Here is a 22,189-nt window from a genome sequence, read left to right as displayed (position 1 = left end):
TGAGTGCAATTGTATGGTAGTTTGAGCATTCTTTGGCATTGCCTTTCTTTGGGATTGGAATGAAAACACCTTTTCCAGTCCTGTGGCCACTGCTGAGGTTTCCAAATTTCCCTGGTTTATTGAGTGCAGCACTTTCACAGCATCATCTTTTAGATTGGAAATAGCTCAACTGGAATTCCATCATCTCCACTAGCTTTGTTCGTAGTGATGCTTCCTAAGGCCCACTTGACTTCACATTCCAGGATGTCTGGCTCTAGGTGAGTGATCACACCATTGTGGTTATCTGGGTCATGAAGATCTTTTTTGTATAATTCTTCTGTGTATTCTTGCCACCTCTTCTTAATATCTTCTGCTTCTGTTAGGTCCATACCATTTCTGTCCTTTATCAAGCCCATCTTTGCATAAAATGTTCCCTTGGTATTTCTATTGTTCTTGAAGAGGTCTCTAGTCTTTCCCATTCTACTGTTTATTTCTTTGCATTGATCACTGAGGACAGCTTTCTTATCTCTCCTTGTTATTTTTTGGAACTCTGCATTCAAATGAGAATATCTTTCCTTTTCTCCTTTGCCTTTAGCTTCTCTTCTTTCTTCATCTATTTGTAAGGCCTCCTCAGACAACCATTTTGCCTTTTTTCATTTCTTTTCCTCGGGTATGGTCTTGATCCCTGCCTCCTGCACAATGTCATGAACCTCCGTCCATAGTTTTTCAGGCACTCTGTCTATCAGATGTAATCCCTTGAATCTATTTGTCACTTCCACTGTATAATCGTAAGGGATTTGATTTACGACATACCTGAATGGTGTAATGGTTTTCCCTACTTTCTTCAATTTAAGTCTGAATTTGGCAATAAGGAGTTTATGGTCTGTGCCAGAATCAGCTCCAGGTCTTCTTTTTGCTGACCGTATAGAAGTTCTCCATCTTTGGCTGCATAGAATATAATCAATCTAATTTAGGTATTGACCATCTGGTGATGTCCATGTGTAGAGTCTTCTCTTGTGTTGTTGGAAGAGGGTGTTTGTTATGACCAGTGCGTTCTCATGGCAAAACTCTATTAGCCTTTGCTCTGCTTCATTCTGTACTCTAAGGCTAAATTTGCCTGTTACTCCAGGTATTTCTTGACTTCCTGCTTTTGCATTCCAGTCTCCTGTAATGAAAAGGACATCTTTTTTGGGTGTTCATTCTAAAAGGTCTTGTAGGTCTTCATAGAACTGTTCAGCTTCTAAAGCATTACTGGTCAGTGCATAGACTTGGATTATTGTGATATTGAATGGTTTGCCTTGGAAACGAACAGAGATCATTCTGTTGTTTTTGAGATTGTATCCAAGTACTGAATTTCGGACTCTCTTGTTGACTGTGATGGCTACTTCATTTCTTCTAAGGGATTCTTGCCCGCAGTAGTAGATATAATGGTCATCTGAGTTAAATTCACTGTTTCCAGTCCATTTTAGTTCACTAATTCCAAAAATGTCGACATTCACTCTTGCCATCTCCTGTTTGACCACCTTCAATTTGCCTTGATTCATGGACCTAAGATTCCAGGGTCCTATGCAATATTGCTATTCACAGCATTGGACTTTACTTCCATCACTGTCACATCCACAACTGGGATGTTGTTTTTGCTTTGGCTCTGTCTCTTCACTCTTTCTGTAGTTATTTTGCCAATAATCTCCAGTAGCATACTGGGCACCTACCGACCTGGGGAATTCATCTTTCAGTGTCCTATCTTTTTGCCTTTTCATACTGTTCATGGGGTTCTCAAGGCAAGAATACTGAAGAATTCTGATTAGAGGAAGTCTTTCCAGAGGAGATAAATTTCAAAGTTTTCCTTGAAACAAAAAAGGTCGTCTTTAGCATGTATATGTTACCCACTTTAAATAGGGCTAGGTCCATTTGTTTTCTATTAGTGAATTTTAGGATTTTCCTCCTCTTTGATTTTCTCCATCTCTGCTAATTTACATGAGGCTTACTCTATTGCCAGTTGGCAGCCACTGAAACTTCTGAAGACATGAGTAGTGATCTGAGCCGCTCTTACTATTATATCCATGGCATCTGAAAGATAGATTATAGATAAAGGTCAGAAGCAGGATGCTATCCTGTACATGATGAGGCTTAATTTTTTGTATATACTCAGAATTGCCCTAGTGGGCAATTAAGAAGAAGAAAAGGATTTTCCTAGGGCAAAGTGTTTTCTGACTCTGAACAGAGGTTAACCCATAAAGACAGTCCTCTAGGTGGCACCAGAAGCTTAAGGATTGTGGCCTCATGTTTCCTTCCTTGTAGCTGCCTGAAGCTCCAGGGCCAATGACTTTAGGGCTAGGTGATGTCTTCTGGATAAGATGAAAGTAAAATAGAGGCAATTGAAAATCTTTATCTAATCAGATTATGAGGATTATATATAGTTGGAAAGATCAGAAGTATAAACAAGTACACAGATTTGTAGGAACAAATGAAGAATTCAGTAAGTGATACTGATTCAGTTGGCTAAGGACTTTTGGAAAAAAAAATTATGTATACTATTATTATACTCCAGTAATTCCCTGGTGGCTTAGACAGTAAAGTGTCTGCCTACAATGAGGGAGACCCGGGTTCAGTCCCTGGGTTGGGAAGATCTCCTGGAGAAGGAAATGGCAACCTACTCCAGTATTCCTGCCTGGAAGATCCCATGGATGGAGAAGCCTGGTAGGCTACAGTCCATGGGGTCACAAAGAGTCAGACATGACTGAGCGACTTGACTTGACTATTATACTCCAAAATAAGTTCCAGGTGAATTAACTCCTTTTTTTCTTTAGGTAAATTTTTTCTTAAATTTTTTAAAATTGTGATAAAATACACATAAAGTTTACCATCTTGACCATTTTCCAGTGTACAGTTAAGTGGTATTAAGTGCATTCACACAGATGTGTTGCCATCATTATCATCCACAGACCTTTCTTCATCTTGTTAAATGGTGGATTAACTTTTTCAGTATAAAAAATAGAAGCTTCAAAAAGCTTAGGAAAAACATGTGTGTTTTTATAGCATCTTGAGTTGGGGAAAATTTTTTTTCGGCCCCAAAGCAGAGGTATCAAAAGTTAATGTATTTATTAATTTGATTGCATAAAGATGAACACTTTCCATTTAAATAAATAACTTTATTGGTTTATCATATATATTCATACATATGTATATTCCTTCTGCTGGCAGAGTTCAGTAAGTAAGACTGTTTCCTTGCTGGTTGTCAGCCAGAGGCTGCTCTTAGTTCCGTGAGGCCACCTGCAGTTCCTTTCCACATGACCTTCTCACACTCTTAAACATGGCAGCTTATTTCTTCAAAACTTGAAGAAGAGTCCCTAGGTCTGCTAATGCAGACTATTACATAACAACAAAACATTAGTCTTATATAACATCTATGTAGCATCTCTGTACATCGATATAGGTCCATGTATATAGGTATATATATATATATATACATACACATCTCCATGTAATCATGGAGACCCCATATTCCGATCCATAATCATGGAGTTCCATCTCATCACCTTTGCCTTATCAGTTCATTCAGTCACTCAGTAGTGTCTAACTCTTTGCGACCCCATGAACCGCAGCATGCCATGCCTCCCTGTCCATCACCAACTCCCGGTGTCCACCAAACCCATGTCCATTGTGTCGGTGATGCCATCCAACTATCTCATCCTCTGTCGTCCCCTTCTCCTCCTGCCCTCAATCTTTCCCAGCATCAGGGTCTTTTCAAATGAGTCAGCTCTCCGCATCAGGTAGCCAAAGTATTGGAGTTTCAGCCTCAACATCAGTCCTTCCAGTGAACACCCAGGACTGATCTCTTTTAGGATGGACTGGTTGGTTCTTCTTGCAGTCCAAGGGACTCTCAAGAGTCTTCTCCAACACCACAATTCAAAAGCATCAATTCTTCGGTGCTCAGTCTTTGTAATCGAATTCTCACATCCATACATGACCACTGGAAAAACCATAGCCTTGACTAGATGGACCTTTGTTGGCAAAGTAATATCTCTGCTTTTGAATATGCTGTCTTGGTTTGTCATAACTTTTCTTCCAAGGAGCAAGCGTCTTTTAATTTCATGGCTGCAATCACCATCTGCAGTGATTTTGGAGCCCAGAAAAACCTTGCCTTATAATGTAACATAATACAGGGAGTACCCCTACCATGTATGTTTATCAGATGGAGAAAACATGCAATATGAGTTTTAAGAAGATACAAAAAAAATTGGATGAGAATAGGAATTTTGTGGGGCTTTGTTATAATATATTGACTACAATTGTATTTTATTCTTAAATTTAAAGTCTAAATTCTTCTTGGAAATTATTGCTGAATAGAAAGTATACAGACTTTTAAGAAGAGGTTTTATGTACTTAGGATAATATCAGAATATTGGTAGAGATTATCAATCATTTAGTTTGTTTCGCTTAATATTGTTCAAAAAGGATTGACTGAGGTTAAGATAATTTTGATCTATATAATCTCTAAATTTCCTTTCTGGCTCTAATGATAGTAACAGAAATAACTCATATTTTTGAATGATTCCTCTGAGCAAGCATTGAGATAGATAATTTACCTCATTTAGTCTTCACAATGGGGCTTCCCTGGTATCTTAGCGGATATAGAATTCGCCCGCAATGCAGCAGACCCCGGTTTGATTCCTGGGTTGGGAAGATCTCCTGGAGAAGGGACAGGCTACCCACTGCAGTACTCTTGGGCTTCCCTGGTGGCTTAGATGGTAAAGAATCTGCCTGCAATGTGGGAGACCTGAGTTTGATCCCTGGGTTGGGAAGATTACCCTGGAGAAGGGAAAAGCTACCCACTCCACTACTCTTGCCTGGAGAATCCCTATGGACAGAGGAGCTTAGTGTGTTGCAGTCCATCGGGTCACAAAGAGTTGGACAGAGCGAGTAAGCAGAGCACAATAGCACAGTCTTTACAATGACCCTATGAATTAGATGTCCTTTTGATACCCATATTGCAGATGAGAAAACTGAGGCTTAGAGAAGGTAAGTAATTTGTCTAAGGTTACAGAGATAGAAATTTAGTATAGTAGTAATTTTATCCAATTAAGTGGCCTCTAGAAGCCCAAAGTTATACTGCCTAAAAAAAATCACCTGTGCCAGTCTGGCAATGCGTAAGAGCCAGATCTCCATGATGTCAATCCAAGTGACTCAATTAAAAAAAAAAAAAAGCTAAATGAGGACTGTTCTTCCCCTATTTAATAACCATGTTTCAGAACTACAGGAAATGCTTATTGAGAAGAAATATTAAAAATTATGTAGATTACTTAACAAAGATGAAGCTCTACACAATCCCTAGTATCTTTTCATAACTCACACTTCATCTTTGGAAAAGATAGAAGGATAACAGAGAGAGACATATTGGAGGCTCTTGTGGTATTCTGGCTTCTGCCTGTTTTTGATTACTTTTATCATTAACTTCTTTACAATTAGCATTTTACCCCTCAATCACATTCAGTCTTGGTTCTGAATTAAGAAATCTCACAATAAATCTTGAATTGTAATTGGTTATGTATGTTTTTAAAAGATCCTATAGTGATTTTTGGTATCAAATGCAGAGTTAAGCTCAACTCTGTCAGACTCTTGGGGGATATACTACTTTCATATTGACCAATTTCTGGTGGCAGTTGTCTGGATGTAATTTGAGATAAATCCTTGGTATGATTCCTTAATCATTCCCTCACTTGAATTCTCCAACTGCCTCAGAGGCAGCAACTCATTGACTCTTATCTGTCTTGAGATTATAAACTCATAAATGTCCTAATTTTTCCATTACATTATAGTACCATCTGTTTTTCCAATAGCAACATCAAGACACATAATAGGATTCTGTTGCCAATCTCAAATTTGTGCTAGACAGCTCAATCACTGTAACATTCTTGTTTCATTTGTGTTTTATTTTGTTATTGAGGCTACATGTTTGGTTTTAGCCTTCTTTTTAGTCTGGAAATTGGTTTTTTGTTTTTAATTTAAATTTTATTTTATATTGGGATATGGTTGATTTACAATGTTTTGTTAGTTTCACATTTAAAGCAGTGATTCTGTTTTACATATATCCATTCTTTTTCAGTCTGGAAATTTGTTACAAGCTTTTTCCCCAGACCTTATGTGAAGTTATATCATGTGTGTTTTCACTAAAATTAGAGACCTGGGAAAATAAATCATTTGTATAATATTTAGTTGAGGGAAACATTCTTGGGATAATAATCAGTCTGGGCATTTAGACAGACTGGAAATGCAGTTCCACTTTTCAGATGCTCAGTGTTTTTCAAGAGAACATCCAGCCCACTGGAGAGGAATGAAGGGGCATGGGGCTTGTGAAAGGGGACTACTTCGTGTTTGCAGTTGTCCTCAAACTTCCATTCACTCATTTTTTGTAAATGAATTTAACACTTCTGGTTGAGCATGATACTGAAAGGTAGAAATGCACACAGATGACACCTATTATAGCCTCTAACTTCGAATATTTCTCTCTCAGTTCAGTGGGAAAGAAAAATTAAAAAACTAAAAGTTGTAACCCAGTTCATATGTAAAAGTACCAGTAAAAACACTTTACACTAGCAGTGGAAACTTTAGCTTTGGAGTAGAAGGGAAATTGCAGACTAAAGATGAACCTAAATAAAATTCTGAAGTGAAGCAGGGATTGGATAAAGCTGTTGTGTATTTTCTCTTTTATGTCCAGAGAAATATTTTTAACAGCAGAACTCCAAAAGCACAACAGTGAATTGAAAAATCGGTTTCTAGAAGCTTTGAAGAAACCGTATCACTGATGTAAGAAAGTCATAAATATTATGAGTGTTTTAATATGCTAAAATAACAAACTAAGAAGATTAGGTTTTACCAAATGGATTTTATGGCCTCAATAGTAACACTGCTTTATTTATTTTCATTATTTCCAGTGGAATAAACACTCCACATGTAACTAATATATTTGGATTAACTCCTGTGCTTTATTTGTTCTGGTAAGGATTAGCAACAAAGCTAGATTTATGAACCTTGGGGGAGGGATGTGCTTTGTTGAAATAGTCATTTGATTTTAGATGTTCTAAACAACTGTTTTTAGAGGCTCAGAAGGGTACCTAATACTCAGGAAAGTTGAAATTAACCAGGCCTCAGCTCCTTAAGGGATAACTACTGGCTAAGCAGCACAAGGGTGCTTCCTTGGTGGCTCATTGGTAAAGAACCCACCCACCACTGCAAGGGACATGGGTTCGATTTCTGGGTTGGGAAGATCCCCTGGAGAAGGAAATGGCAACCCACTCCAGTTTGCTTGCCTGGGAAATCCCATGGACAGAGGAGCTGGTGGGCTACATACAGTCCATATGTGACCTCGGGGTCACAAAAGAGTCAGTCACAATTTAGTAACTAAACAACAGTGACAATAAAGCAGCATAATAACTACAAAATTTAGAAAAGCAGCAGAATAGTTTTCATTCTAGGACTAATCTACTGTTGTGGCAACCAGCACTTCCTTTGGTTCCAGGATGAGGACCTGGGACTGTTCTTTCCTGAGTCTTTTGGATGGTGCTTTCCCCAGCCTCAGATAGTTTCCTTACACATCTGCACTGATCAGTGTGTGGATACCCCAGGTGGACCTTCTGCAGATGTTCAGGGTTTGTTCTTTGTGCTACTTTCTTCTCTCTGGTATACCTTATTGTCTCTGGACTCTTGTCTCTATCTACTAAGGGTTTCTTAGTTAGGGCCAGGCTTGGCCTCACTTCCCCTCTCTGCTCTCAGTAAAACAGACTTTTTAGTAGAAAAATAGAAATTAATAGATTGAAGAACACATAGAATATATAAATAAGATGATAACTATGGATGCAATTTAAAATATGTGAAAGAAAGAATTCTAAAAGCACACTTTTTTTTCCAGATTTTAAAGAAATGGTTCCCATGCTGTGTAAATCATGGAAGAATATTTTAAAAGATAGACAGTGGCTAAGTTCATTTTGCAAACCAATATAAACTTCTTACCAAAACATGACAAAGATACAAAATTAAATTATAGGTGCTTTTCATTCATAAATAGAGATAAAGTATATTCTGAATAATTTGAGAGTAAGCTGAACCACTCAATGTTTAAAGAATAATACACTATGAACAAATAGGAATGTAGTTTGATAAATCTTATCAATTTCTTTTATATCAGTAGGCCAAAAGAAAATAGTTGTGATTATAGATTCTAATGAAGCATTAATAAAAATTCAATATCAATCTTTGATACAAACTCTTAGCAAACCAAAAATATAACATGATAAAAGGTATCTGTCTTAAGGTATCAACTGATAATATTTTAACAGTGAAATGAAATCTAAAGTAAGAAGACAGGGATGTTGCTTCACAGTTATTCAATATTGGCATATGGAAAAAGGCAAATCAAAAGGAATTGAAGATAAAGTGTAATTATGTTCTGATAGCATAATTGTTTACATTTAACTGTTTGTAAAAAGGAGCTGTACTTTCAGTGTTGAGAATGAAACAGTATTTTTCACCCTCCCTCATTTTTCAAAAAGAGAAAATTAGAATGTTTCTACTCCCTAGTTTGCTGCTGTCTTTGCAGTTTTGAATAAAATCATAGGAATTTTAGATTTTAATTATTTAATGTAGCTGCTCTATCAAAAACAGTGACTGCTGCTGCTGCTGTTTAGTTGCTAAGCTTGTCTGACTCTTTGTGACCCCATGAACTGTAGCCTGCCAGGCTTCTCTGTCCATGGGATTTCCCAGCAAGAATACTGGAGCAGGTTGCCATTTCCTTCTCCAAAAATAGTGACAATTGCATTCAGTTCCATTAGAATATTTTAAAGCTATGTAGTCTAAATTTTCTTTGTTTTTAGTACTTACGGACAGTTTTTATACTTCTTTCCTTTTATTAAATTAAAAAAAAAAAAACAAAAACTTCAGATCTATTTTGTGGCCAGCTAAAGTAGAACCTGGAATAGCTTTTAAGGATGGAAATGTGGTTGGTAGAATTTCTAAGTTCTTATATGGTGGGGAGTATCTTTCAGTGGATTCTCAAATGAATGCTTGTACAACCACATAGAAAATGTTGGTACGTCTGTTGTTTTCAAGATTCTATAGACAAAGCTGTTTTCAGACTCTTACTTTATGGAGCAGAAATCTGACGTCATCAGAGCTTTATTTTTCCTTTGTGGTTCATCTTTTCGTTTTACTTGAAGCTGGTTTGAATTTATTTAACCCATAAAATTCACAGGCTTTACAAGGATATATCTTTTATTTTCATTACATTTGCTTATGAGTAACATACAACATATTTAAAGTATAGTATTACCATGAATAAATAAGAATGTGGCTTTATAAAATCTGTTAGTATAATCTTTTATATCAGTGGTTCAAAAGAAAAAAGTCACACAGTCATATCCAGAAATTCCAATGAGACATGAAGGAATATTCAATATCCATTTTTGATACAAGCTGTTAGTAAACCGAAACCAGAACATGGTTCTGTTTCTCTTTTGAGACTACTTTTTATATGTGTATTTCATGTGCTTGATTTGTTCTCCACATCTTCTATTTTCTCTCATCAATTCTGTCTATATTGGGCCATTTTTTTTTGAGTTTTTCTTGAGCATGTATTTACTTTGTCATCTCAGTTTGTCACTCATAGCAAATCTCTTGTTTGCTGATTCTTTTAAAAAAATTCAGCAGTCATGCTTTTCAGACCTCAAAAAATCTCTCTTAATATTGTATTGTTCTTAATTTTCTGTTTTCATAAAACAAAATGTACCCCCCAGATCTTGTTAACTCTAGATTTTGTAATGACTGTTTTAGGCAAGAAGTCAGTTTTCTTGAGGTGCTAGGGGCACGGCGCTGCTTGGATTTGTCAGTTTGCTCCCTCTTTTTCACTGCTGAGTATTTTCACAGTCAAATTATTATTGTTCTTTTCAATATATTTGCTGAGAGATGTCTCTGTTTTATCAGTGGGAAACACTGATGGTGGCTTTTGTTGAGATCATGTTAGTTCCTTTCAAACACCTGAAACACTAACAAACAGGAGCTATTTTAGATTCTCTCAAGTTTTACTTTGCCCTTTTAGAGGTCCAGAAACCTAGAAGGAAGATGGAAAATGCAGAACTAGGAGCAGGCAGAGCAGGGAGCATGGTCTTGATGCTCAAAAACTAGGTTTTCATGTTTATTGTGATAAGAGAACTGTGCACCTTGTCTCTAAGACAAATTAGAGAGCTGTGCACTTTCATCTTTCCTCCTTTTCTTCCTCTTCCTCTGCTGTCATCCTCATTCTCTTAGTTTTATTTATTTTTGTCTTGGTTTCCTTTTTAATGTTTATTGCTAAATACATGCAAAAAAGAGTATATAGTTATTTGTGCAGTTTAGAGATAAACTGCAATGTTAACATGCATAGATAATTACTAACTAAATCAAGCCAGCACACAAGAGGTCCCCATTGCCCCACCTCACATGTAACTCCTCTCTCTTTCCTGGAGGTAACCACTTTCCTGACTTTTGTATAATCATGCTCTTGCTTTTATATATATATATATATGTACATGTACATATACATTGGAGAAGGAAATGGAAGCCCACTCCAGTATTGTCTGGGAAATCCCATAGACAGAGGAGCCTGGTGGGCTACATACAGTTCATGGGGTCGCAAAGAGTCAGACACAACTGAGCGATTGAGCACAACCTAAGTATATTCTTATACAATATGAGGTCATTTTGCTAGGTTTTATAATTTTACATGAAAGAAATTATACTGTATATTTTCTTTTGCGACTTTCTATTTTTTCACTCATTATTGGATTTGTGAGATCTGTTTCTTGAATGAGGTAGTAGTTTCCTAATTTTCACTGCTTTTCAAATGTGATGTCCTTAAGATAGAGTTCACCTAGTGGATACCTATTGTTTTACCTCCTTGCAGCTCTTGGTATCATCACACATTTATTTACCAATCTGTTTGATGGATGTGCAGCTTAGTGTGAAAGGTTCTGTGAGATGGGGGAATCATCTTTGTGTCTGTCTTACCCTTACACTGAGGATGGAGCTCTTTGGAGGGAGGCTCTCCTCTTATAATCCTCACCTAGATGTACCCTTGCTTTGATCTTTTGACTCCCTAGAGAAAGCAAGCCGTGGAAACTAAGTTAAAGTTCAGAGATTTGGCAAAAGTTCTCCTAGCCAAAGTTTCTTCACTTATATTTTGACCTGGTTGTTGTTGTTCAGTTGCTCATGGAACAACAGACTGGTTCCAAATAGGAAAAGGAGTACGTCAAGGATGTATATTGTCACCCTGCTTATTTAACTTATATGCAGAGTACATCATGAGAAATGTTGGACTGGAAGAAGCACAAGCTGGAATCAAGATTGCCGGGAGAAATATCAATAACCTCAGATATGCAGATGACACCACCCTTATGGCAGAAAGTGAAGAGGAACTGAAAAGCCTCTTGATGAAAGTGAAAGTGGAGAGTGAAAAAGTTGGCTTAAAGCTCAACATTCAGAAAACGAAGATCATGGCATCCGGTCCCATCACTTCATGAGAAATAGATGGGGAAACAGTGTCAGACTTAATTTTTTGGGGGGCTCCAAAATCACTGCAGATGGTGACTGTAGCCATGAAATTAAAAGACGCTTACTCCTTGGAAGGAAAGTTATGACCAACCTAGATAGCATATTGAAAAGCAGAGACATTACTTTGTCAACAAAGGTCCATCTAGTCAAGGCTGTGGTTTTTCCTGTGGTCATGTATGGATGTGAGAGTTGGACTGTGAAGAAGGCTGAGCGCCGAAGAATTGATGCTTTTGAACTGTGTTGGAGAAGGCTCTTGAGAGTCCCTTGGACTGCAAGGAGATCCAGCCAGTCCATTCTGAAGGAGATCAGCCCTGGGATTTCTTTAGAAGGAATGATGCTAAAGCTGAAACTCCAGTACTTTGGCCACCTCATGCAAAGAGTTGACTCATTGGAAAAGACTCTGCTGCTGGGAGGAATTGGGGGCAGGAGGAGAAGGGGACGACAGAGGATGAGATGGCTGGATGGCATCACCGACTCGATGGACGTGAGTCTGAGTGAACTCCGGGAGTTGGTGAGCGTGCTGCGATTCATGGGGTCGCAAAGAGTTGGACACAACTGAGCGACTGAAATGAACTGAACTGAACTGCACTTGATGCATTTGTTGTTGTTCAGTCGCAAAGTCACGTCGGACTCTTTGCAACCCCGTGGACTGTAGCATGCCAGGCTTCCCTGTCCTTCACTATCTCCTGGAGTTTAGATTTAAGGTTTATTATTTATTATTGTTACTTTCATTTTGTCCAAAATTTCAGTGTCTGTTTTAGTCTCTCCAGAGCAGATCAATTAGTTCAAATAGCCTTAAGCCTACACTTTTTTCCTTTCGTAATTGGTGTGATTGCCTTTTTTTTTTTTTTGATGATATTTTTCTATTTTGTATTATGGCAGCACTCACATGACTGTATACAATGACTAAAATTCATCATGCCTTTTTAAGATATCACCACACCAGGATCCTCACCTTAATTAGGTGGTAATCGGTGCTGTGGGATTAAAATATTTCTTTGGACAATGTCATTTCCTCTAGGTTCAAATAGGATTTAAATAGGCCTGTTTTCCTGCAAACATTCCAGTCTGTCCTTTCAGCATCAAATAAAGGCACAGTGAATGTGACTAGGGAACTAGTTTTAATTAATTAGGAATTACCTTGGCATTACTTTCTTTGTATTCCCAGAAAGGCCTTTCTGTTCCTTGAAGAAAGTTACAGTTTAGTGTTCCTTTTTTCTGTCTTTCATCCATTGTATCTTTAAACATATTCTCAGTGTAACTACAGGTAAAACCTTCTGTAGTCCCCTCACTGGCTGATTTTTCCCTTTCATTATATCCTTTGGGTCCATTCATTGAGAACTTGGAAGGAACTGAAGCTAGGAGTTAACTAATGTATTCATTATGCCACCCTAAGCAAGAGTTCTGTTTTGTATATTCTGAAATGTTGTTATTCAAATTGTAAGTGTTCTTTTTGTTGTAATTTTATTGTGAATGTACCCTGCCCTTCAGCCATTTAGGAAATTTGTGCTGTTAATTTTTCCAATTTCAGTTTCTCCCCCTCTACTAGCTTTTCCCCATCAGCATTCAAACATGCTAAGTCTCTTTAAAAAAAAGAAACCTCTTCATTATTAAACCCTCTCTAGCTACTGCCCACTCCAGTGCTCTTGCCTGGGGAATCCCATGGATGGAGGAGCCTGGTAGGCTACAGTCCATGGGGTCGGTAGGAGTCGGGCGCGACTAAGCGATTTCGCTTTTACTTTTCACTTTCATGCATTGGAGAAGGAAGTGGCAACCCACTCTGGTGTTCTTGCCTGGAGAGTCCCAGGGACGGTGGAGCCTGGTGAGCTGCCATCTATGGGGTCGCACAGAGTCGGACACGACTGAAGCGACTTAGCAGCAGCAGCAGCAGCAGCTACTGCCCTATGACTCTCCTTCACTTTACAATCAAAGTTGTCTCTAATTTCCTTATATCCTAAGTCTTCTGGGGTTTTCCCCTGAATGATAAAATTGAAAATCAACTAGTCAAGTTCCTTAAAAAATTATTTTATATTTTAATTGAGAATACACCAAAATAGTAGATAATTTTGTATGAATTGATATTTTAATAATACTGCATCTTCTCATCTAATAATACCATTTGCTTTTCTATTTAATAAAGTTTCTTTCATATTTTTATGTAAAATTGAGTCATTTTCCTCATATGGATTTTGTTACATTTGTTCTAATGCATTTAACAATTTTTCTTCCTGTAGTGAATGTTTTTCCTTCTCAGTCTAATTATTATGGCTGGTTGATATTGCAGACTATTGATCTTTGTAGACGTCCCTCATATAGGGCCAGTTTACTCAACTCTCAACTCGTTAATTCTAATAGTTTTTCAGTTGATTATCTTGTGTATTCTGAGGAGACAGTCATATAGTTTGCAAAACTGCACTTTTGATCTCGTTTTTTCCTAACATATTTATGTTTTCCTTGTCTTATTGAAATGAGTACTGCTCCCAATAAAATTTTTACTAGTAGCAGTGGTAATAAGAATCCTCATTAATCTTACTGTTGTTGTTTAGTGGGCATGATTCTAATATTTAATATAAGGTGTAGTGTTTGCTGTGGGGTGTTTTTAAGGAGTTTTACTTTATTCCTGGTTTCTAAAAGTACTGGGATTTTTATTTGTTCATTTTAACCAAAATTGGTTGTTGAACATTAACCACCACTTGTGGGGTATCTATCAGTCAGGTCATATGTTTTCCTTTATATCATCAGATAAACACTAACATAGTTACGATGTATTATTTTTTTTATATAAAAAGTAATTATAATCAAGAATTTATTTATGTTTTCATATTTTTTAGAAATAAAGAGGTTTAAAAAACAAAAAACGGTGCAAAAATGATAAAATGTAATTCTTCTGTTATATCCTAATTGCTTACGTGTGTTCTGTAAATTCCAAATAAGTAAAATAATATATATATTCAAATCTTTATAGAATGAAAAGAAAACCATATTAATCATTAAATACTCTTGGATTTTCTTTACTCCTCCCACAGATGAATTCACAAATATAAAAACTGACATTTACATTCTGAAGTACAAATCTCCAGCAGCCAAGTAATTATACAGTTTATTTTGTTATGTGCAAAGTAGACATTTCATATTTACTTGCTATGGAAAGCAGAGTACAGGCTCAATGGAGAATAATCATTAAACATTGATTATTTTTAAGAACAATGCTGTTGTAAAAATGTAGAATAGTAAATATTTTTTGGTAATTATGTATTTCTCTTTTAAAGTAATTACAGCTTTTAGATATAAATCTTTAAAAGGCTGTCTCTGAAGAGCAGTGAGGTGACTGTTATTTCAGATTTGATGAATAATAATTTTTCAGTAACCTTCTCAAAAACCAAGTCAGGAGAGGATTGTTTTTCCACCCCCTCCATGTGGTCAGTTTCATTTTTAAAGGAGGCCTGATGTAACACAAAGATGTATTTCACAAACCTTTAACACAAGTTTGTGAGCTGTCAACTGAAGACACCACCTCTGATGTGGATGGTTTCATTCAATCCACGTTCTACCAACTTGATATCTTCTAAGTCATCTTTTATGATGCTAATCAAGTGGCTAAGGCCTTCCTGTTGTTTCAAATGCTGCTTGATTTCTCGTAACAGATCTGCGTCTATGTAATATCTTTCTTCAGATTTGACTGCTCCAAAGTGATTCTGCATCCTGATTTGGGACATCAGTTCATTTAGTCGGCCCTTAAACTGAGTAGGGGCATTTAGTTCACCCTGAATTGTATCTAGCTGAACTCGCAACTGCTCTTCATCAGCTTGGATGGCATACCCACTCTTCCTCTGAATTTCCTGTTTGATTAGGACCTGTAAAGTTCTGTGGGAAAGGTCCATAAGTTTCCTCTTGTATTGTGCAATTTTGGCCATGGTTGTAGTTTGATTCTTCTGTAATTCACCAATATCTTCGGGTATTATATCTAATCTGGTCTGATGCTGCTTAGTCATCTGATCTTGAACCTTCAGTCTTCGAAGAAGTTCTTTGAAACCCACCATTGATACAGGAATTAACTTTTCAGAATCAGGGTTATCCACCTTGGCTTGTTCCCAGATAATAGGATCAACACCAGCAGGAGGATTCTGTAAAAGCTGTTTGATCTGTGCAGGAGAAAGCTCTGTTCTAGTCATAGAAAGGGTTACACCAAGTTGCTGCAATTGTGTTTTAATATTGGTTTGTTCAAAATGGGCATACAATGTTGTAGCTGGAACTCTTCTTGAAGTACCATTTGGAGAACGCTCAACAACATAAATGACAACTTCTGTCTGATCATCTGGCAATGTTTTAATACCCTCTACGTTTACAGTAAGGGTCTGGCTTCTTCCCAAAACTTTATGCAATGATTATACCAATTGCTGTTGCTGGCTTTGAATATCTGTTTCTTTTTTGTTGAAAACTAAAACCATTAGCCCATCTTCATCTTTATTATTGGGCATGCAACTATAACCTACAGCTAGTCTGTTGCTGCTGTTGCGTATTAAATCCTCCAAATCCAAGTCCGGTCCCCAGACCAGTACCTAAGCCAGTACTAGTTCCAGTTGTCGTGCCAAAACCAGTCCCAAATCCAAAACCTTTGTTCTGAGTACTACCAAAGAATCCAGTAGTGCCTGTGTTAGCTGGAGTAGAAAAGCTGAATGCAGAACTCGCTGTAGTAGATGTTGTCCCAAATCCTCCAAATCCACCTGCACTTGCCAGACTGTTACCAAAATTGAACGGAGTCGCCGAGGTGGTAGAAACACCGAAATTCCCAATATTAAAGTTCACTGCAGGATTAGCAGTTAATCCGAAACCCCCAAAATTAAACCCACTGGCTGTGGAGTTGGCAGTCTCCAGCCCACCAAATCCTGATAGGCGTGCAGGCAAAGAAACAAACAATTTTAAAAGGGGAGAGAGGGAAGAAAAAAGAAGAAAAAGAAAGCAAGATAAGGATTAGAAGAGTCTGCAAGAGGTTTCATAGAAGTGAACAAAGACCCGATGTATTATTTTTTAATGCATTGCTGGATTTGGTTTTTCAATATTGATGTGTAATGTTTTCACCTATGTTCAGAAGCAAGTCTAGTCTGTAGTTTGTGTTTATGTTTGTTTTTCCTTTCTAGTTTAGATTTCAGGGTTAGGTTAGCCTGGTATAATGCTACTCTTCTCCTGTAAGTCTGTACATTAGTTGCAAGTAATATGCTAATTTCCATATAATACTCTAAAGAATAAAGTATTATAAATAATAAAGGAATTATGCAAGATTGCTGGATATCAACTTATAAAAATATATACCATCCCTTTTCATGGACAATTACTATTTGTAGAAAACACAAAATGAGGTAACACTGCAGTGATGACAAAAAATAAAAATTATATGGAAACTAACCAAAAAGTCTTCATAAGACCTTTAAATCAAAAAACCATTAAAAGCTATATAAAGACCTAAGAAAATTTCATATGCCATGTTTAAAGACAGACTGACTTAATATTATGTTGATTCAAATTCTTTATATGATAAGATATAAATAAAACAAGATTTGAACAGATATTTTAACAGTTTTTAAGAAACAACATATATAGTCTATGTATATCTATCTAACTGCATATATTAATCTCTTCTCAGTTTTAGATGTTGCAGATATCTTTGTCTAGATGACAGTCATCTGTTAGCTTTGTCTGGGGCAGTCTTCACTAAAAAAGAATCCTTAATTTTGCTGTAGTCAAAGCATCAGTGCTTTTTTGACTGATTACAGAATGTATTTTCCACCTCAGAGTTATGAAGATATTCTCCTACATCTTAGAAAACACAATATATGTGAGATAATAAATAAATGTAAAATAATAAAGATCCACAACTAGCTAAGAAACTTTTGAAAAAAGAACAAAAGAGGAGACCTATTAGGTCTTCAAGTAAGTTGTGGTGGTTGTGGTTTAGTCGCTAAGTCATGTCTGACTCTTGAGACACTGTGACTGTAGCCTGCCAGGTTCCTCTGTCCATAGGATTCTCCAGGCAAGATTACTGGAGTGGGTTGCCATTCCCTTCTCCAGGGGATCTTCCCGATCTAGGAATCGAACCTGGGCCTCCCATTGCAGGCAGATTATTTACCGACTGAGCTACAAGGGAAGCCCTTGTAAGATAGGAATGGCAAAAAGAATAATGTAACAGAGTAGAAAGCCCAGAAATAGGTATGCTGCTGCTCCTGCTAAGTCGCTTCAGTTGTGTTGGACTCTGTGCGACCCCATAGATGGCAGCCCACCAGGCTCCCCTGTCCCTGGGATTCTCCAGGCAAGAACACTGGAGTGGGTTGCCATTTCCTTCTCCAATGCATGACAGTGAAAAGGGAAGGTAAAGTCGCTCAGTCGTGCCGACTCTTCGCGACTCCATGGACTGCCGCCTACCAGGCTCCTCCATCCATGGGATTTTCCAGGCAAGAGTACTGGAGTGGAATGCCATTGCTTTCTCATATTGTAAACTAGCACTAATGTTTATATGATACTATATTTTTCATGAATATATACACATCAGGACCTTATGGAATACATTTGACTGAGTGTCCATAAAGCAGAATAGGAATGTGGGTAGGGAGTTAAGAGAAAAGTACAATAGAATAAACTGTAACAAGAGAATGGCCTTGCACAAACTGACCATCACCTATGAAGCTTGATCATCTCAATTTCCTGCACTTGGAGCTTATTTTTTCTATATTAAAAAAATAAACAGTCTGTCCAGGAAAGTCAAGGGCAGCTAGTGTGGTCTGATGCTTCAGAATAAAGTCCTCTTTATCCTAGTATGTAAGGATTCTCCAGCAGAAATTTCAGCCTTATGCTTGCTTGCTGTTAAGTAATATATTAAGTTCCAGTGTCAGTATGAACCAGATATGTCACATATACACATGTGTTTAAAATGGGCTGCAAGCAGAATAGCCACCAACTCTCAGCCAGCTGACATGTGTGAACATGGATCAAGTGTTGCTCGATAGTCTATTTTTCAAAAGAAGCCAGAAGTATAATTTTCATGTAAAAATCTCCCAGTTTTTAGTTATTTACAATCTAATTTATAAAGTTTATATCACTATATGAGACCTAATTAGGCTCATAGGACAACAGTTTAATACATCTTAACAGGTATGAACCTTATCAGTTGCTAAATTCTGGCCACATGTACAGAAATTCTAGTCATTGTTATTCCCTTATTGCAAAATATGAATGGACCACTGTGAATCACCAGTTATTTAAGGAATGCCTGCATCATGAACAAGGTTGACAGAATAAAAACCCATCTCTCGAGAAACACAAATAATTCTGGAAACAGAAGACAAATTTAACTGTATCACACATAGTAATTGCTTTCCAGGTCTAATAATTGTTTCTGCTTTCCTACTCTGTAACTTCCAGAAGATCAGAATTCTTATAGGCTTGGTGGGCTTATGGGTAATTAGTTACCTAATCTAGAGTGTAATTCACAGTGCAAAATCCTATTGCATTGATGAACTGACCACCTAAGACACCTGTCTGAAGAATTAAGAGGACTGTCCCTACACCACCACAGAGTGCTCAAGTGCATTAAAAGTGATGACAGATTTGTTATGGGAGACACCATCACGGTGCTGTGCATTGTTCTTGAAACGCTGGTGACAAGACACTTTTTGTTGCTTTTGCTTTTATATTATCTTGGGATATTTGTAGAACGCTATAAAAAGAAAGTGTCAGTTCCTTCATATCTTATTTCATGTGTTAGAATAATTAGACAGAATAAGGCCAGGAGCAGATATTTTATTATAATAGACTATATGCTTTTAAAGAATAATTAGAGCAAGTCACAGATTCCATAGTTTGAACTAGAGTCTTACGAGGAATTTGTGCATTAAGATTGATGAATTCTGAGCTCTTAATGCAAGAACTGAACAGAAGAATTTACTTGATTCTCTTGGTCATTTACTGTGTAGATAAAATTCTGTGTCTTTAGTGATTCCTTTAGTGACAAAGGTCTACATTTCTCCATTCAAAACTATTTGCCACTTATGATAGGGTCTTGTTTTCTTTTTTGTTTGACTAAAATACACTGAGAAAACCCAAAGCACAAGCCTGATGTAGGGTGGAGAGGGATACAAAATAAATACGATGTAAGCTTCGCACTCAAAATGCTCATACTTACAGCGTTGAAAATTGCTGGTTGTTTGCATCAAGTCCAAAAAGAATGCTATATTATAGTTTTCCAGAAATAGAATAAGCAGTGGTTAAAACCTGGAGGCACTGTAGTCAGACTGCCTGAATTCTAATTAGCTCCACAGTATAGTAGCTGTATGACCTTGGATAGATGACTAAACCTTTGTTTCCTCACTGTAAAGTTGTAGTAAGAAATACACATAGATTGTTGTGAAGATTTAATGTAATACTGTTTGTAAAGGGTTGAGAGCTGCTTCTGGACTTTTCACATTATATGGAAATTTAGGATTTAACTCTTGTAATCACCCTTTGAAATAGACTTTATTATGCCTTTGGATGATTAGAAAACCAATGTTTAAGAAGATCAAATGACTTTTTAATAAATCCACACATACCAGATCTGAGTCTGAACCCCTGTTCAATTTTCACATTACAAACAAGGTTCTAGAATTTTCTGAGGAAGTAAGATTTTCAGATACTCTTTTTCCTTATGACACTGTATCCCAGTTTAAGGTTTGTAAACTGTAACCTCAATAATCCTCACTACTACTTTTTTTTTTTTTTCCAATCACTACTACTTTTGAATGACTGGGATATTCAAGGTTCAAGTCCCAGAAAGTGATTAGAGCAGGAGAAACTTGAAAAAAAATAAGCAATGATTTCCTTTTCAGGGAAAGTTCTTCCTTTTATCCCACAGTTCTGGTCTTGCACTATGATGCCAGTTGGTGTGACTTAAGGGAAACCTCTTTCTACCAATTTTTTTCCTGAGAGAGTGAATGAACAAACATCCCAGAGGGACATAAATTGCCTCTCAGAAACAAAGACCCTTGTGTGGCTTGATTTAATCAATTTGCTTTTCTAATGCAAAATTGAGCCATATTGAAAGAATTAAAAGAAATGCTAGAATAAGAATAAACTGAGGAAGACAGTGGCATTTTGAATGCCATAGTAAAAATAATGGATGCAGAGTGGATCAGAAGAAAAGAGGAAAACAGGAACCTGAAGGGTAAAGCACAGAGTACTCTAAACCCTTGCTACTCAAAGTGTGGCCCTTTGATCTGCCACAGAACATCACCTGGTAGAAATGCAGCATCTCAGACTCCATCCACAATTAGGACCTGCATTTTAACAAAATTCCCAAATGACTTGAATGCACGTTAAAGTTTGAGAAGAGAGCATTGAAGACATACAGGTTGAGTGATAAAAGGAACATGCAGATGGGTGGTCGATGGGATGGTGGTAGAAGAGAGCAGCTTAATGGATGAGATGAAGATGAGAATAAGGGATCCCAAAATCTTCTAGGAAAGAAGTGGTCATTAAGTATTCTATGAATAGTTGAGTTGATTGTCAATTACGTATTTGTCTCCATTCGGGCTTTCAGAACCTCACTAGTATAAGATGAAGCCTGGAAGTTTCTTGAGGAATAGTTATTAAAGATTACTAAAAGATTCTGATATTATTAGGTATTTTTAATTTTCAGCTTTTGGTGCTGAATGTACATATTTTGTTCCCCTTTTGTTTGCTTAGTTACTTACCTGGGAACATTTTATTATGGGGGGATATCCAGAAGTAATTTGAAGTGAAAAGTAACTCCCATCAGCTTAGCTCTGAACATTTTTGCTTCTCAGCCTTATTCTCAAAGGCCCCTTTGCAAGTCCTACTTCTTTTGAGCATCCCTTGGATGTTTTTGTTTCCAGGCTCTGTCATTGGCCACCTCTTCTCTCTTTTCAGAGAACAAACTTCTGTAGGTTGTGTCATCTGTTATTGTGGATTCCACTATCACCAGTACACTGGTGACTGTACGAGATCTATCTTCAGTATTGTTCAGTCTTCAGGGCCCTAGACCTACTGCTCAGTTTCTTACTGGCTATTCAGTAGGCAGCATAGACTCAACAGATCAGAACCTGAATTCATCATCATCTCCTTGAAACACTTTGTCTTTTGTTTATTCTCAGTGAATATCACTACCATGAACTTAGTCTCCTGTGTGAGAATCATAGATATCCCTCTACATTTTAACTTTTCCACACTCCCCACCTCTAGTCACCTGTAATAAAAACACATTGATTTTATCTCCTTTACATGTCTTACATCCACGTTTATGACTTCTTCCCTGGAGTATTACAAATCTCATACTGTTTCTCATCTTTAGTTTGCTGCTGCTAAGTGGCTTCAGTCGTGTCCGACTCTGTGCGACCCCATAGGCGGCAGCCCAGCAGGCTCCCGCATCCCTGGGATTCTCCAGGCAAGAACACTGGAGTGGGCCTCATTTAAATTGTAATCTCAGTGCTGCAGACAGTGTAAAATTTCTAAAATGTTAAAGGATATCCTGGTTCTTCTGTGTTAAAACTAGACAATATCTCCTTATTTTTCCTAGGTGGCGCTAGTGGTAAAGAACCCGCCTGCCAATGCAGGTTAGATAACAAGACACATGGGTTCAATCCCT

The 22,189-nt window shown here is 37.3% G+C and overlaps 2 protein-coding genes across 2 annotated transcripts in view; one reads left to right on the top strand and one right to left on the bottom strand.

Annotated features, from left to right (window-relative positions):
- Positions 1-22,189, top strand: part of SYT9 (synaptotagmin 9) — a 399,619-nt gene that overhangs the window by 7,725 nt on the left and 369,705 nt on the right. The gene's annotated exons all lie outside the window — the stretch shown is intronic.
- Positions 14,328-16,051, bottom strand: LOC129629019 (nucleoporin p54-like). Its single transcript, XM_055548779.1, has one exon. It carries the CDS (start codon positions 15,729-15,731, stop codon positions 15,057-15,059), a length of 675 nt encoding a protein of 224 aa, XP_055404754.1. The 5' UTR covers positions 15,732-16,051; the 3' UTR covers positions 14,328-15,056.

Source organism: Bubalus kerabau, chromosome 15, assembly GCF_029407905.1.
Source record: "Bubalus kerabau isolate K-KA32 ecotype Philippines breed swamp buffalo chromosome 15, PCC_UOA_SB_1v2, whole genome shotgun sequence".
NCBI classification, from domain to species: Eukaryota; Metazoa; Chordata; class Mammalia; order Artiodactyla; family Bovidae; genus Bubalus; species Bubalus kerabau.
Note: the sequence above shows the minus strand (reverse complement) of the source record. Positions and strands in the feature narration are given on the sequence as shown.